Source organism: Physeter macrocephalus, chromosome 10 (genome assembly GCF_002837175.3).
Source record: "Physeter macrocephalus isolate SW-GA chromosome 10, ASM283717v5, whole genome shotgun sequence".
Classification (NCBI taxonomy): Eukaryota; Metazoa; Chordata; class Mammalia; order Artiodactyla; family Physeteridae; genus Physeter; species Physeter macrocephalus.
The window spans coordinates 55,641,758-55,654,834 of NC_041223.1; the positions used below are offsets into that span (position 1 = coordinate 55,641,758).

Below are 13,077 nucleotides of genomic sequence, written 5' to 3' on the forward strand. Positions count from 1 at the left end.
ATGTTTAAAGATAAGTTGAGGTATATTAACATTTTTAAGAGTTCATCTGAGCAAAAATCCATTCAGATTGGGCAGCATCCAACTGGAAGTGGTTAGAAGTGCTCCACTAACAGGAGCTGGGGCAAGACTTTTATAGAGAAGACATGGAAGCGAAGCAAGGAAATTAGATGATTGGCTATCGTAGATGATTGGCTATAGCTTAAGTGGTTGCCTTATTTGGGAAAGCCTAGTTGGCTCTTTGTGATTGGCTGTCCTTAGGTTTTGAGTTCTTAGAACTGAGGCACTTACAGGCTTAGTATCTGGTTAGCTTACATAGACTGCCTCAGTCTAATGGCCTCCGTGTTTAATTAATTTAACAGTATTAATTTATATAAGACAGTGGTCAAAAATACCTCTCTGTCATAGAGACAGAAAGTAGAACAGTGGTTGCCAGGTGTAGAGAAAGAGGGGATGGGGGAATTATTGTTTCATGGGTACAGAGTTTCAGTTTTGTAAGATGAAAAATGTTCTGGAGAGGAGTGGATGGTGGTGATGGTTGCAAAACAACGTGAATGTACTTAATTCCACTGAATCATTTAAAAATGGTTGTAATGGTAAATTTTATGTACATTTTACTACAATTTTAAAAAATTACCTTGGCATATGTTATTTTGCACATATTCCAGTATATCTACAAGATAAACTCCAAGTTGAATTGCTAGGTCAAAGATACGTGCAAAGGTTTGTATTTTGATAGATATTGCCAAACTGTCCTCCAGATGAGTTATACTAATTAACATTACCTCAACGATGCAGGAAAGCTGTTCAATTTCCCATCAAACCCATTCCAAGCAGGTTATTCCACTGAAACCACACTTGTCAAGGACACAAATGACCTCAGACTGCCAAATTCAATAGTCGATTTTCAGTCTTATTACTCTAACTCTCAAGAGTGCTTTAAACACTTTTTTCACTTGGTTTCTGTCCTACCAAATACCACTGATTGCTCCTTCTTAGCCTGCTGTGCCAGATCTATCTACACTTCCCTATCTGTAAATGTTGGATGGCTTATTACCTCAAATTTCCCTATCTATGGTCATTCCCTAAGGGGTCACATTCAGTTCTGTTGTTTTATTTTTTACGTATTTTTTTTTAATTTATTTATTTGGCTGCACCGGGTCTTAGTTGTGGCATGCGGGATCTTTGCTGCTGCGTGTGGGATCTTCATTGAGGCACGTGGAATCTTTTTTAGTTGCAGCATGCAGGCCCTAGTTCCCTGACCAGGGATCAAACCCAGGCCCCCTGCATTGGGAGCGCAGAGTCCTAACCACTGGACCACCAGATAAGTCCCAGTTCTGTTGTTTTACTACAATCTAATGCTGATGAGATATGTAATATGAGAAATGTATTATATCTAATCCTGACCTCTTTCTTCAATGCCAGACTCATAATCCAGCCTTCAACTTGACATTTCCTCTTAGATGTCTAGTAAGCATAAAAGGACTCTTGATTTCTCCCTTCTCCAACCATCTCCTCCTCCAGTGTCCTCCATATCAATATATGGCCCAGTAAGGACCTACAGTATAGCACAGAGAACTATACTCAATATTTTGTAGTAAGCTATAAGGGAAAAGAATCTGAAAAAAAACTATACATATATATATGTATGTATAACTGAATCACTTTGCTGTACACCTAAGACTAACCCAACATTGTAAATCAACTACACTTCAATTTAAAAAATTGAGAATGAAAAAAAAAATACATGGCAACTCCAGTCACCCAGGAACTCGGGACAAAATCCTTAGGCTCTAAATCTTAGACTCTTGTCTTCCCTCTTTCTCTCAAACTCCTCATTCTATCTACCAGCAAATTCTTGAAAACTATCATATCTCACCACCTTCAGTGAAGTAGTTATCTTAGTTCAAGCCACCACCATCCCTGTACTGAATTGTTCCAATAGCTTCCTAACTGACCTCCTAGTTTGCAATTTTTTTTTTTTTTTTTTTTTTTGTGGTATGCGGGCCTCCCTCTGCTGCGGCCTCTCCCGTTGCGGAGCACAGGCTCCGGACGCGCAGGCCCAGCGGCCATGGCTCACGGGCCCAGCCGCTCCGCGGCATGTGGGATCCTCCCAGACCGGGGCGCGAACCCGGTTCCCCTGCATCGGCAGGCGGACGCGCAACCACTGCGCCACCAGGGAAGCCCTACAATTTTATACTCCTACAGTTTGCTTTCTAGTCAGTAGCTAGGGAAATATTTAAAAAATATACATTAGATTACATCACTCCATAGGTTCAGACCATTTGGTGATTCTTCAAACTATGGTCTCTTACCTCATTTCCTTGCACTTTCTCCCAAGCTCCCTGTATTTTAATTACCCTGGGCTTTGTGCTATTCCTGAAAGACCCCAAGCTCTTTCCCATTTCATGACCTTTGTACTTCTAGTTCCTTCTGCTTTTTTCCCCTAGCACTTTTAGATAGCTAATATTATATTATTTACTTTTATTTTCATATATTAAGTTTTCTCTACTTGAATGTTAACCCATGAGGACAGGGATATTGTCTGTTTTACTTACAGCTATGTCCCCAGTACCTAGAACAGTGCCTGGAATGGAATAGATACACAATAAATATGTGTTCAGTGAATTAAAACGTGTGTGTCTTGGACTTCCCTGGTGGTCCAGTAGATAAGACTCCGTGCTTCCACTGCGGGGGACACGGGTTTGATCCCTGGTCGGGGAATTAAGATCCCACATGCCACGCGACGCAGCACGGCCAAAACAAAACAAAAAACCCATTTGTCTTAATCTGTTTTCTGCCAAGTATTTCACCTCTCCCCCATCTCCACCACCAGCTCTCGCTTGCTATTTTCTTAAAGACAAAGACAACACCTTATATTTAATCAGTGTCTCCTTCAGCATGAAGCACAGGCTCTGCCCTCTTTCCACCTGTTGAACACATGATGAAATAGCGATTTGGAGAAATAAAGAGGTGTCAGAAGGATGAAAGGCTTTCTTTTAGCCTTACAGTCTGATGCTATCTTCCAAAAATGTTTAAAGTTATAAACTCAATTATAAAAAGCTATTCAGAAAAGAATAGCTAGTATAGAAGCTATTCTATAACTGTAATAGAATAGCTATAATAGAATAGTGCCAGCTTAGTGGCACTTCTGTGAGCATCATTGTAAGCGGTTCATAGTCATGTGGGTCCCTCAGTGAGAATCAGACTCCTTCCCACCCTTAGTGCTCCTGAGAACAGCCCCTTCCAGAAATGAGGTGGTCAGAGCCATCTAATTCTCTAACAGAAAGCTGGGTCTGAGCACAGGAGTACAGATGATCCCCCCAACCCCTCGACAATTTCTCAGACATCAAGTCTAGAGCACCCACTTCCCCTTTCATCTGCCTTCTGCCCCAATCCCCACCAAACCTCTCTCCACATGACCCAGGAAGTATAACTGGATCCATTGTGTTGAAATTCAGAGAAAGAAAGAGAAACTAAAGATTCTGTAGAGATTAATCAGGAAGATGAAAAGAAATCATTCCTCACCAACTTAGTGCTCAGCTAAGAAAGTACCATTAAGCATCAAAGATTTGCTACACTCTACTTCTACATCTACATACCTCCATTCCCAGGTATGCACATTTTAGGTAATTGTGAAGAAAAGATAGATCCATCATTTTTATTGTTTTTTGGCATGAATTTCCATATGAAGTGAAGCCCTGCCTTTGTGAATGCTATAGGCATACTAAGTCATAAATGTAATTTGAAGAACCAGTGCCCAAAATGTTGAAATGTAGGGGTTAAACTGGAGCTGTGAGATTCGGTAGGAAGCAGGTGGCGGCACAGAAATCAATGGTTAATAAGGGAGATTTAAGGTTAAATAAGGACTTTGGAGCTGTGGTATGTGTCCAGGTGAAATAAAGCTGTAAGAAAACTGCTCTCTCTCGACAGCATGAAATCCACCACCTCCAAGGCTCAGAGTAAGGAGGCTGACCAAACATTCTTGAACCTGTCCTGAATGTGGCCAATTTGGGTCAAGAGGGTGGTGAGGAGGCACAGTCTTCCACAATGGCTATTACAGAGGGTAGAGGGGACAGCAAATTCTGCTAGATCAGCTCAGCTTACTTTAAAAAAAAAAAAAAAACAAGTGATAAGATATTCAATTAATCAAGAATTCCTGGGGTGTGGTAGTGCTAAAAATGAAGAAGGATTCAGGAGATAAATGCAAGGCTGGAAGTACGAACAAAAGAAGTAAAAAATTTACAAGAACATTTTGGAAGAATAGATGTCAAGGATGTGCCAAATAAGGATGCTATTTCCCAGACACAGACATATAGGATTGAATAAATAAGTCCACATCCTATGTATTGGCCAAATTATTTTGCATCTCTCAGCTTCTACCTTTTGGGGAACTACATCTCCCATGTACATAGTTTTTAAGAGAGCAGCCTATTTAAATAGGCTGACCCTGCACCTTGATCCAAGAATGAGCCATCAAGAAAAACTGTAAGATATGAGATCATGTTTCGCTCCATGAAATGAAGAATGAAATAAGTGAAATAAGACGGATACTGTAATTACCCCCATTTTGCAAATGATGAAAATGGAGGTTTCCAGAGGCTAAGGAAGTTTTTTCAAGGCACATGGTTAGTACGGATAGAGCCGGGAATTCTAATCGTAGCCTGTTTCCCTCTAAGACAAATCCTGATTGCAGTAAGCACTCAATAAGTGCAGACAATTTTTTTTTTTTTTTTTTTTTTTTTTTTGCGGTACGCGGGCCTCCCACTATTGTGGCCTCTCCCGTGTGGAGCACAGGCTCCGGACGCGCAGGCTCAGCGGCCATGGCTCACGGGCCCAGCTGCTCCGCGGCATGTGGGATCTTCCCGGACCAGGGCACGAACCCGTGTCCCTGCATGGGCAGGCGGACTCTCAACCACTGCACCACCAGGGAAGCCCCAGACAATTATTAAAACAGGACTGGAAAGTTGTTTGAGAACAGATTGTGTCAGGCTTTGAATAGCATGCTTAGGAGGTTAGACTTTAAATTATGGAGAATGGGGACAGCTGCATAGATTCTGAGGGAGGAAGTGAAATGTTTCCAGTTGTTCTTTAAGAAGGTAACTCTAACAAAGAACAGAGAGAGTTCTAATGGTGCCTCCATCCCTTGGGGGTCCTTAAGCCATCCTCTTGTATTAATAAATTTTTTATTTGACATATTCTAGCTGAAGTCACATTCCTGTCACTTGCAACTGGAAAAGTCCTAATTAATAAATTTCATTTTGCTGACGAGGAAACTTGAAACCAGACAGTTGAAATGAATCAGTTTTCTGGTTTCAATGTCAGTACTATGTCTCCAATCTGTAGCCCTAAACCACCCTACCCTGAGAAATTAGACCTTTTACTTTTTTTACTGCACTATTTGTCTTGAAGAAAAGGTGAACAAAATAATTCTTCAGGGGCAATTGAAAGTGATTTTTAAATATAATTGAAACCCACACCAATACGGATGTGGAAAACCAGCACTCAGAAAACAGAGGCATTTATTAAATATATCTAGCATAGGATTATCCCATACTCCAGACTCAGCCTTGATAAGGCTCTTCAGATTCTGCAATCTAATGATTTGGAGTTATGCAACAGAATATGCAACTTTTGAACAAGCTTTTTTCCTCTCAAAAGAACTTACTCCTGACAACTACTAACTTCGGAGTCATCTTTAACTCTTACTCATCTAGTCCACTATTCATCTAGAGTCAAAATTCTGCATCCTGTCAATCCACAGTACCCATATCTGTCTTTTTCCTTCACTCCCACCTTAACACAGTGTTTTGTTTCCACTCACCTGTACAAGTGGCCTCTTAACTCATTCAGCTGTTACCATTCTCTTCGGCTACCATCTAATTGTGTTGCCCCTTGCTGTTTGCAGAACTGGCTTCAAGCTCCTAAGCATGACATTCAAGGCTAACTGAAATCTGACTAACATGTATTAGCCTTAATTCTCCAATTACCCACAAGCCTTAGCTAAATAAGCTATTGATGCTCAACAAGTATCAACTGTTAATATTTGTTGTTAATCAGATTGTCCTGCTTGTTTCTATTTCCTATGTGTTAATGTGATCTCCTTTCAAGCATGGAAGTTTCCTTGATTCTGCTCCCTCGCTACAATGAAGTGATGATTCTCTCCCCCACATCCCCAGGGTTTTGAGTAGAGCATGAAGGACTCTCCATACACAGTTTGCTATGTATTACTGTCAGATTTGTGCATGTCTAATTTCCCTTCCAGAAGTTGAACTCCTTGAGAGTGAAAAAAGTCTTATTCTTTACTGTACTTCCACCTTGCACCTTGCATATAAATATTGGTTTGCTTTGAATTTGGGACCAAGTTACTGATGATGGAGTAAACTCACCAACATTTTTATTTAATCCAAATTGAATGTTTAAAAAGGCAGTTATTGAAATGTGGAAAAAACTCAATGCAAATAAAAATGATTTCAAATATACACAAGTTCAGTGATACTGGTTTTCTTAGCACTATTATGTTTTTGGTAGGAGACATTATCTTTCATGTTGTCTCCAGTGATCACTAAGATTGTTAAATTTACTACAAAATTAGGAAAATCCTTTCATAGTAATTTCATGAAATTTACTGATTTCATCTCATTTATTACAAAAGTCAGATTTCTACAAATGCATTATTAATGGTTTAAAATTTTTAAATTCTCAGTATCAGTCTCATTTTGGATGTTGTCTATCTCTATGTATATCCTAATACCTCACTTTGGAAGACATAGCACTGCTCTTAACAGTAGCATGAACCATGAAATTTTTGCAACAGGTATATGAAAATTTGAAACATCAAAATTATTTTAGTCATAGCCAAAAGACCCTCCTTTACACAATCCCAATTTAAATGATTTACGGAAATCCCATACTTTACATCTCTCCCAAGAGCTAATACATTTTTAATCCTAAACTTCATGTAGGCTTGCAATAATCTACTCCCGATAAAGTTCTGGTGGCTTGCAGTTCACAATTCATATCCACGAGGAACAGCGGCTGTTGGCATATACTTCCTTCCCATGGCTCCGGACGCGGAGGCTCAGCGGCCATGGCTCACGGGCCCAGCCTCTCCGCGGCATGTGGGATCTTCCCCGACCGGAGCACGAACCCGTGTCCCCTGCATCGGCAGGCGGACTCTCAACCACTGCGCCACCAGGGAAGCCCTATAGTGCTTTGAATTCATAGAGTTAGATATGGATTTTTAATATATATCCTCAATATTTGTAGTGTGTTATCTCAGGACACAAGAAAATAGAAAAAAATTTTTTTACTGCAGTTAGATTTTTCCAGGACTAATTCTTTCTCATATATTAAGCACATATGTTGTCTGGAAAGGAGAACATTTTCCACCCTATCCACAGTTGACTCTGTTTATATTTTCTGTGATTATGGCCATGAATATATTTGGACTTATTTCTACCATCTTATTTTTGTGTTTTGTTTTTACAATGGTTGTTCTTTGTTCTTTTCTTGTGTTCCCCCCTGCTCTCTTCGTGCCTTTTATTGAATTGATTGCTTTCTTCTTTTAAATGGAGAAACTTAAGCTTGGGTATCTCCAATAAAACCAATTTTCAGGGAGAAGAAAATCCAGAAATAGAAAAAAGAAAGTTAAAACTGGGTCACAGAGAAATCTGGATTCTTATAAGTGAAAAGCTCTATATTTTTGATAATGGAATTTATGATACAAAATGCCCTTTTCAAGCTTTCATTTTATAGTCTTGGTGTTGACTTCCACAGGGCAAGTGAGAATTTTCAGTTCTTCAACTATAGCCTATGAGGAGCTATTTCGCTTTTTTGTTGTTCTCATGGGCAGCTTCCTTCTTGGTGTGATAAACTGCCCTGTCCAATACGGTGGCCACTAGGCACATGTGGCTACTTAATTTAAATTAATTAATTAGACTAATTACATTTAAATAAATATTTAAAATCTAGTTACAGTAGCCACATTTCAATCACTCAGTAACCCCATTTGCTTAGTGGCTACTATTCTGGACAGTGCAGACTATAGAACATTTCTGTCATTGTAGAAAGTTCTATTGGACAGGCAGTGATAAGCCTATAGTGGTACCACAGCTTCATACACCTTGGAGCAGAGCTATTTGAGAGAGTGCATCACATTGCAGGATTTAGAACTGACAACCCACAGCAGCATTCTGTAACATTCTTCCAGCCTCTTTTACTCCTGTGGTGAACAGTGACCAGCATATGGGGAGAGATGCCCACCATAGAGGTTATTGGGGACTCCTGCTCTGCACTTAAACTCCAGGCTTGGTGCCCAGAGGACATCGGAAATGATTTCTATGGAGCAACAGCTTAAGGGGTGGCAGTGATAGCAGAGGCTGAGATGCTAACTTCTGTATAGCAGTGGGGATCTTGACTTTCTGAATGGTATGGGGAAGCCAAGAAAGGCAGGACCATTTCCAGTTGAAGCTAGGTTGCAAACGGTTGGACATGGCCTGGCCCATAGTGTTTGGCATTCCGTTGAAGCTCTGATGTCTCCACCTTGTTGGACTGGTTTAGGTCTCATCTGAACCAACTGGTTAGAAGGTCTACCCTGAGCCTGTTGCATCACTGGCACAAATAACCGATAGCAGCAGGTTGGAACTGATTCAGGATGGCATTGGCAGGGAACACCCATGCCAGCCACCATCTGCCCCTGCATATCCTGGAAGGGCAGGTGAGATTCTCTTTCTCCTTCTGGGCCAGCTAGCATATATCACCAACATACATGTGCCCATTCATTGCAGGAACAGCTTTGCCTCTTTGAGGAAGGAGAAGCTGAGAAAGACCAAGCTCTTTGGTTCTCTCTTAACTCCAGCATCATCTTGGCACTGGTTATGTCCAAGAAGACAAAATTCCTCTTTTCACTGTCAGTGGTGTTAGGTAGGCTCATATTCACCTGGAGTGGATTAATTCTTTCATGTTTCAGCTGCTTCAAATTTGTTTTTATCCTGGCTTGTGCTCTACTTCTGTGTAGAGCTGACAAATATGATTTTTCCTCACTGATTTCCTTATAATTCATTTCTTCCACACTTGGTATTGTCAAGTTTTTTTGCAACTCATTAAATCAGTCTTTGGATTTCGCACTGGATCTGTCATCATCTTGACACTGCAGCATTGTTCCCAAATAAACTAAAATTGTCTTTTAGGATGTCATCATCCGTATCTTCCCCAAAGTTTCAACTTTGTGTCAGGTGCCGTGGTGAATACGGGAATACAAGGCACAAGATAAAGGGACGGCTTTGCCCTCACGAAATCGCCCAGCAGGGGAGACAAATAATTAAGCTACGGTTACGTTACTTGCAACGAAGGAAAAAGTGTATTCTGCGTTTGCATTTGTTTGACTTTATCATTCTTTAACATATGAAAATGTAATATTTCAACAGTTCATGTATCTGGAAAACAAATGTACCAAAACTGGGATGATTGACGATGGATTTAAGAACAACCGTGCAAATCCTCAATCGGCTATATGGGGGGAGTGATAGAATTGAAGGGAGCTACTCTCGTACAGCTTTGCGGTGCAGGAGAAGGGCCTCGTGGGGACACCCAAGAAGTCCCTCCGCGAGCTTGCGCACAGCTTCCCGCACACACCGCCCTACCCCGACGTCTGTGTGGCAGGGGCGCGCAGCAACTGGCGCACCCAGCCTGGCTCCGCCCCGGGCGCGCGGCTCTGAACTACCGCTCCCAGAAGGCTGTGCGAGTCCGGGAGGGAAGAGGAGGTGGCGGCGGCAGGAAGGGCCTGAGCGGCGTCTCCGGCGGCGGGTGTTCACGCGGTGGTCTGTTCGACAGTTCCCGGCCCCCGGACGGAGGACGCGGCCCTAAACGGCCCCCGTAGCCACGGACGCTGGCCCGGGCAAACCGCTGTCTCCGCCCGCGGGACGGGCGCGGGGCGGGATGTAGGGCGCTGGGCGCGGAGGCCGCAGGCGCGGCAGGGGTAGCGCGTAGGGCGCGCCGAGGATGGAGAGAGCGATGGAGCAGCTCAATCGCCTGACGCGCTCGCTGCGCCGCGCGCGCACCGTAGAGCTGCCGGATGGTGAGCTGGCCGCGGGCTAGGGGCGCTAGGGGCGGGGTTCGGGGCGCGGGGAGGCCCGGCGGGGAAAACTAACCAAAAGCTGAACAAACGCCCATATTTATTTTCCTTGGCAGGGAGGGGCCGGGCTGGGACCCCCTGCCACTCCTCGCCCGCCGCTCCCTCCCGGGCAGGTGGGAGTTTGCGGGAGGGGCCCGGGCTGTGAGGGTCCTGCTGCTAGAAGAAGCAGGACAGACCCAAGTCTCTCCAGACTATCTATTAGGGGTTTTGACGAAGGAGCAGAAATATCACCGGGAGGGTGGAGATCCGGATTCAGAAAACATCACAGTTGTGGGCCATTTTACAGTCGCTGCCTGCTGGGGCTAGAGAGATGCTCCCCAAGTAGCATTGTTTACTTTAAGCTGCTGAGGGGAATTAAGCAGTCTATTCTTTTTCTAAATGTAGAGCACTGTTGTATTTTGACAATAAATAAAAGGGTGTCAAATATCAAACATGTACTTGAAGTACTGTGTGTGTTTACGTATATACACTTACCTTTAATATGCATGTCTGCCTTCATTTATTCATCAGACGGAGGGGGCTGGGGCGCTTCTGCAGAAAGGAGTAAGGCATGAGCCCTGTCGTTTAGGAATTTTAGTTCACTGTGCCAGGATTTCTTCAGAATAGGTAAAACACTAGTAATAAAAAAGATGAGAAAGAAAGCCGTTTTGTTTGCAGCCTCTTGAATTCAGATGGTTTAGTAGTAGTGGGAGAGGGCAGCGCTGTCTCTAAGAGGATTGATTCTGTATGCCCAACTGAGAGAAAGGGTAGAAGTTAAGTCTGGTGATTTTTCTTTTTAATGCATTGCATTAGTTTATCTTATATAATTTAAAAAAAAATTTCTTTGAATTGCTGCTGGAGAGGTGATCTGTAAGGTTAGGGAAGGAGAACTTGGGTGAGAGCCATAAAAGAAATGTGGGACTGGAGACCTGGGGATAATTTTTCTGAAAAAAATTTTCCCTAGTCTCTACTTATGATTCAGAACAGGATGATTTGTGGTGACTGCTTCTCAAAAGATAATTTTGTACTTAGTACCTTGCTAGTGTAAAGTAATAGACTGAAAATGATCCTGATTTTAGGAACAAGACTTTTGGCTTCAACGTTTTCTTTCTCTGTTTTCTTTCCACCTTCCACCTTTGAGTCCATTTCTTAAGTGCTGATCTCACTCATTTTCCTCAGTCAAATTATTGGTATCCGTTGCTGCGTGTGTAGTTTCATTTACACGGTATTTGTATTGCTCAATTTAAATCCCGTTGTTTTTTTTTTTTTTTACGTAAATGTGACTTAGAAGACTTTGATAATGTTTCCTGTTTTAAAAGTAATGTGTTTTCATTGTGGAAAATTTTGAAAAGAAAGAAAAATAAAATCTGTTATTTCACACCCAGTGATAAACAATGTTAGTATTTTCTTTATTTCCTTCTATTATTATTTTTTCTCTTTCTCTACTGAAACTAAGATCATACTGCATATAGTCTTTTATTTTGCTTTTAGAAAACATAAGTTTTTTTTTTTTTTTTTTTTTTGCGGTACGCGGTTCTCTCACTGTTTGTGGCCTCTCCCGTTGCGGAGCACAGGCTCCGGACGCGCAGGCTCAGTGGCATGGCGCACAGGCCCAGTCGCTCCGCAACATGTGGGTTCTTCCCGGATTGGGGCACGAACCCATGTCCCCTGCATCGGCAGGCGGACTCTGAACCACTGCGCCACCAGGGAAGCCCAACATTTTTTATATCTTTAAATATGCTTAATTATTTTGTAGGATTTAATAGGTTAATATGTAACAAATATTGAATCTAATTTTTGTTTTTATAATAGATTTTATGAGGAACAGGTTTGTACATTTTTAAATCTCAGTCTGCCTTTATAAATATTTACTTAGGATTATTACATAGAAGAATATAGATCTAATTATATCAACATTTTTAAGACTGAGTATCAACCTCTCAACTAACTCTTTGGAAAAGAAAGTTCCACCAACAGTCTGAGAGTCCCTGGAAACTAGAGTAATTAAAAATAAAACTTTTTCCCATGTTGCTTACATTTGTTTTTCTTTGATTATAGTGAGTTTGCTCATCCTGTCCTTTTAATTTATCTTGGTCCCTAAGTTCTGATGAATCTTTTTGAATTCTCTGAGATTGGCCCTTTCAAATGTGTGTGTTACATTCTAATTATAAAAATCTAGATTGTTGTGCTTTCATTTTAAGGGCTGAACAGAAGTTCTGAGACCTGTCTAAATTTAGGAAATAATCAGATGTTTATCTTGCCTTGTTAGACCAGTGATTAATAAGCACTTGATTGGAACTAATTATTAAGGTTGGAAAGTTTTTAATCAGCCCTCACTCTAAAATTAACTTTGTTGCATAAGATTAACCTGCAGATATTTTATTTATTGAATTGAATTCTGGGAAGACATATTTATGTTTCCTTGGGATGATGAAAACCTGAGTATTTCCACTAAGTAATGGAGTGCAGGTTGTTGAGTCATCTTAGGCAGGGCTAACAGGAATATTCTTGTGAGAGAGGAAGTGAAAGGAAAACAATTATTTTAGGGATATAGATTCTCTGTGGACTTTAAAAAGTTGGCTCATATTATTCACTTATGTGGAAAAATAATCTTAAACTACTGCATTTACAGTGAATGTAATTTGTTTAATAAAATAATAGAACTTGAGCCCATTTGAGCATATATTTGAATGATGATTAGGATAATTATCAATTAAAAAAAGATCTCTCCCATTTTATGGTTTGATGAGACATTGAATATAGCATAGTGAATCTGAGCCTCCTGTTCTTTGAGGTTTTCCTTTTAGTTGCTGAGTTCTGAAATGTTATTAATAAAAATGGCCAACATATCTGATAAAGTGAAAGATTAAACTTTTCTTATCACTCTGAAAACTTTTGTTATATACCTAGTTCTCAAGGTTTCTTTTTTTTTGCGGTATGTGGGCCTCTCACTGTTGTGGCCTCTC

The 13,077-nt window shown here is 41.2% G+C and overlaps 1 protein-coding gene across 3 annotated transcripts in view; it reads left to right on the plus strand.

Moving 5' to 3' along the window:
- Nucleotides 1-9,768: 9,768 nt before the first annotated feature.
- HACE1 (HECT domain and ankyrin repeat containing E3 ubiquitin protein ligase 1) overlaps nt 9,769-13,077 on the plus strand; it is a 97,149-nt gene continuing 93,840 nt past the window's right edge. For 2 of the 3 annotated variants that reach the window (XM_024115518.3, XM_024115520.3), the window contains exon 1: nt 9,770-10,075. In XM_024115518.3, coding sequence (XP_023971286.1) covers nt 10,000-10,075 — 76 coding nt within the window. In that variant the 5' untranslated portion in view covers nt 9,770-9,999. Of the gene's footprint in view, nt 10,076-13,077 lie in introns of all 3 variants that reach the window. The other variant, XM_024115519.3, reaches the window with a different exon arrangement.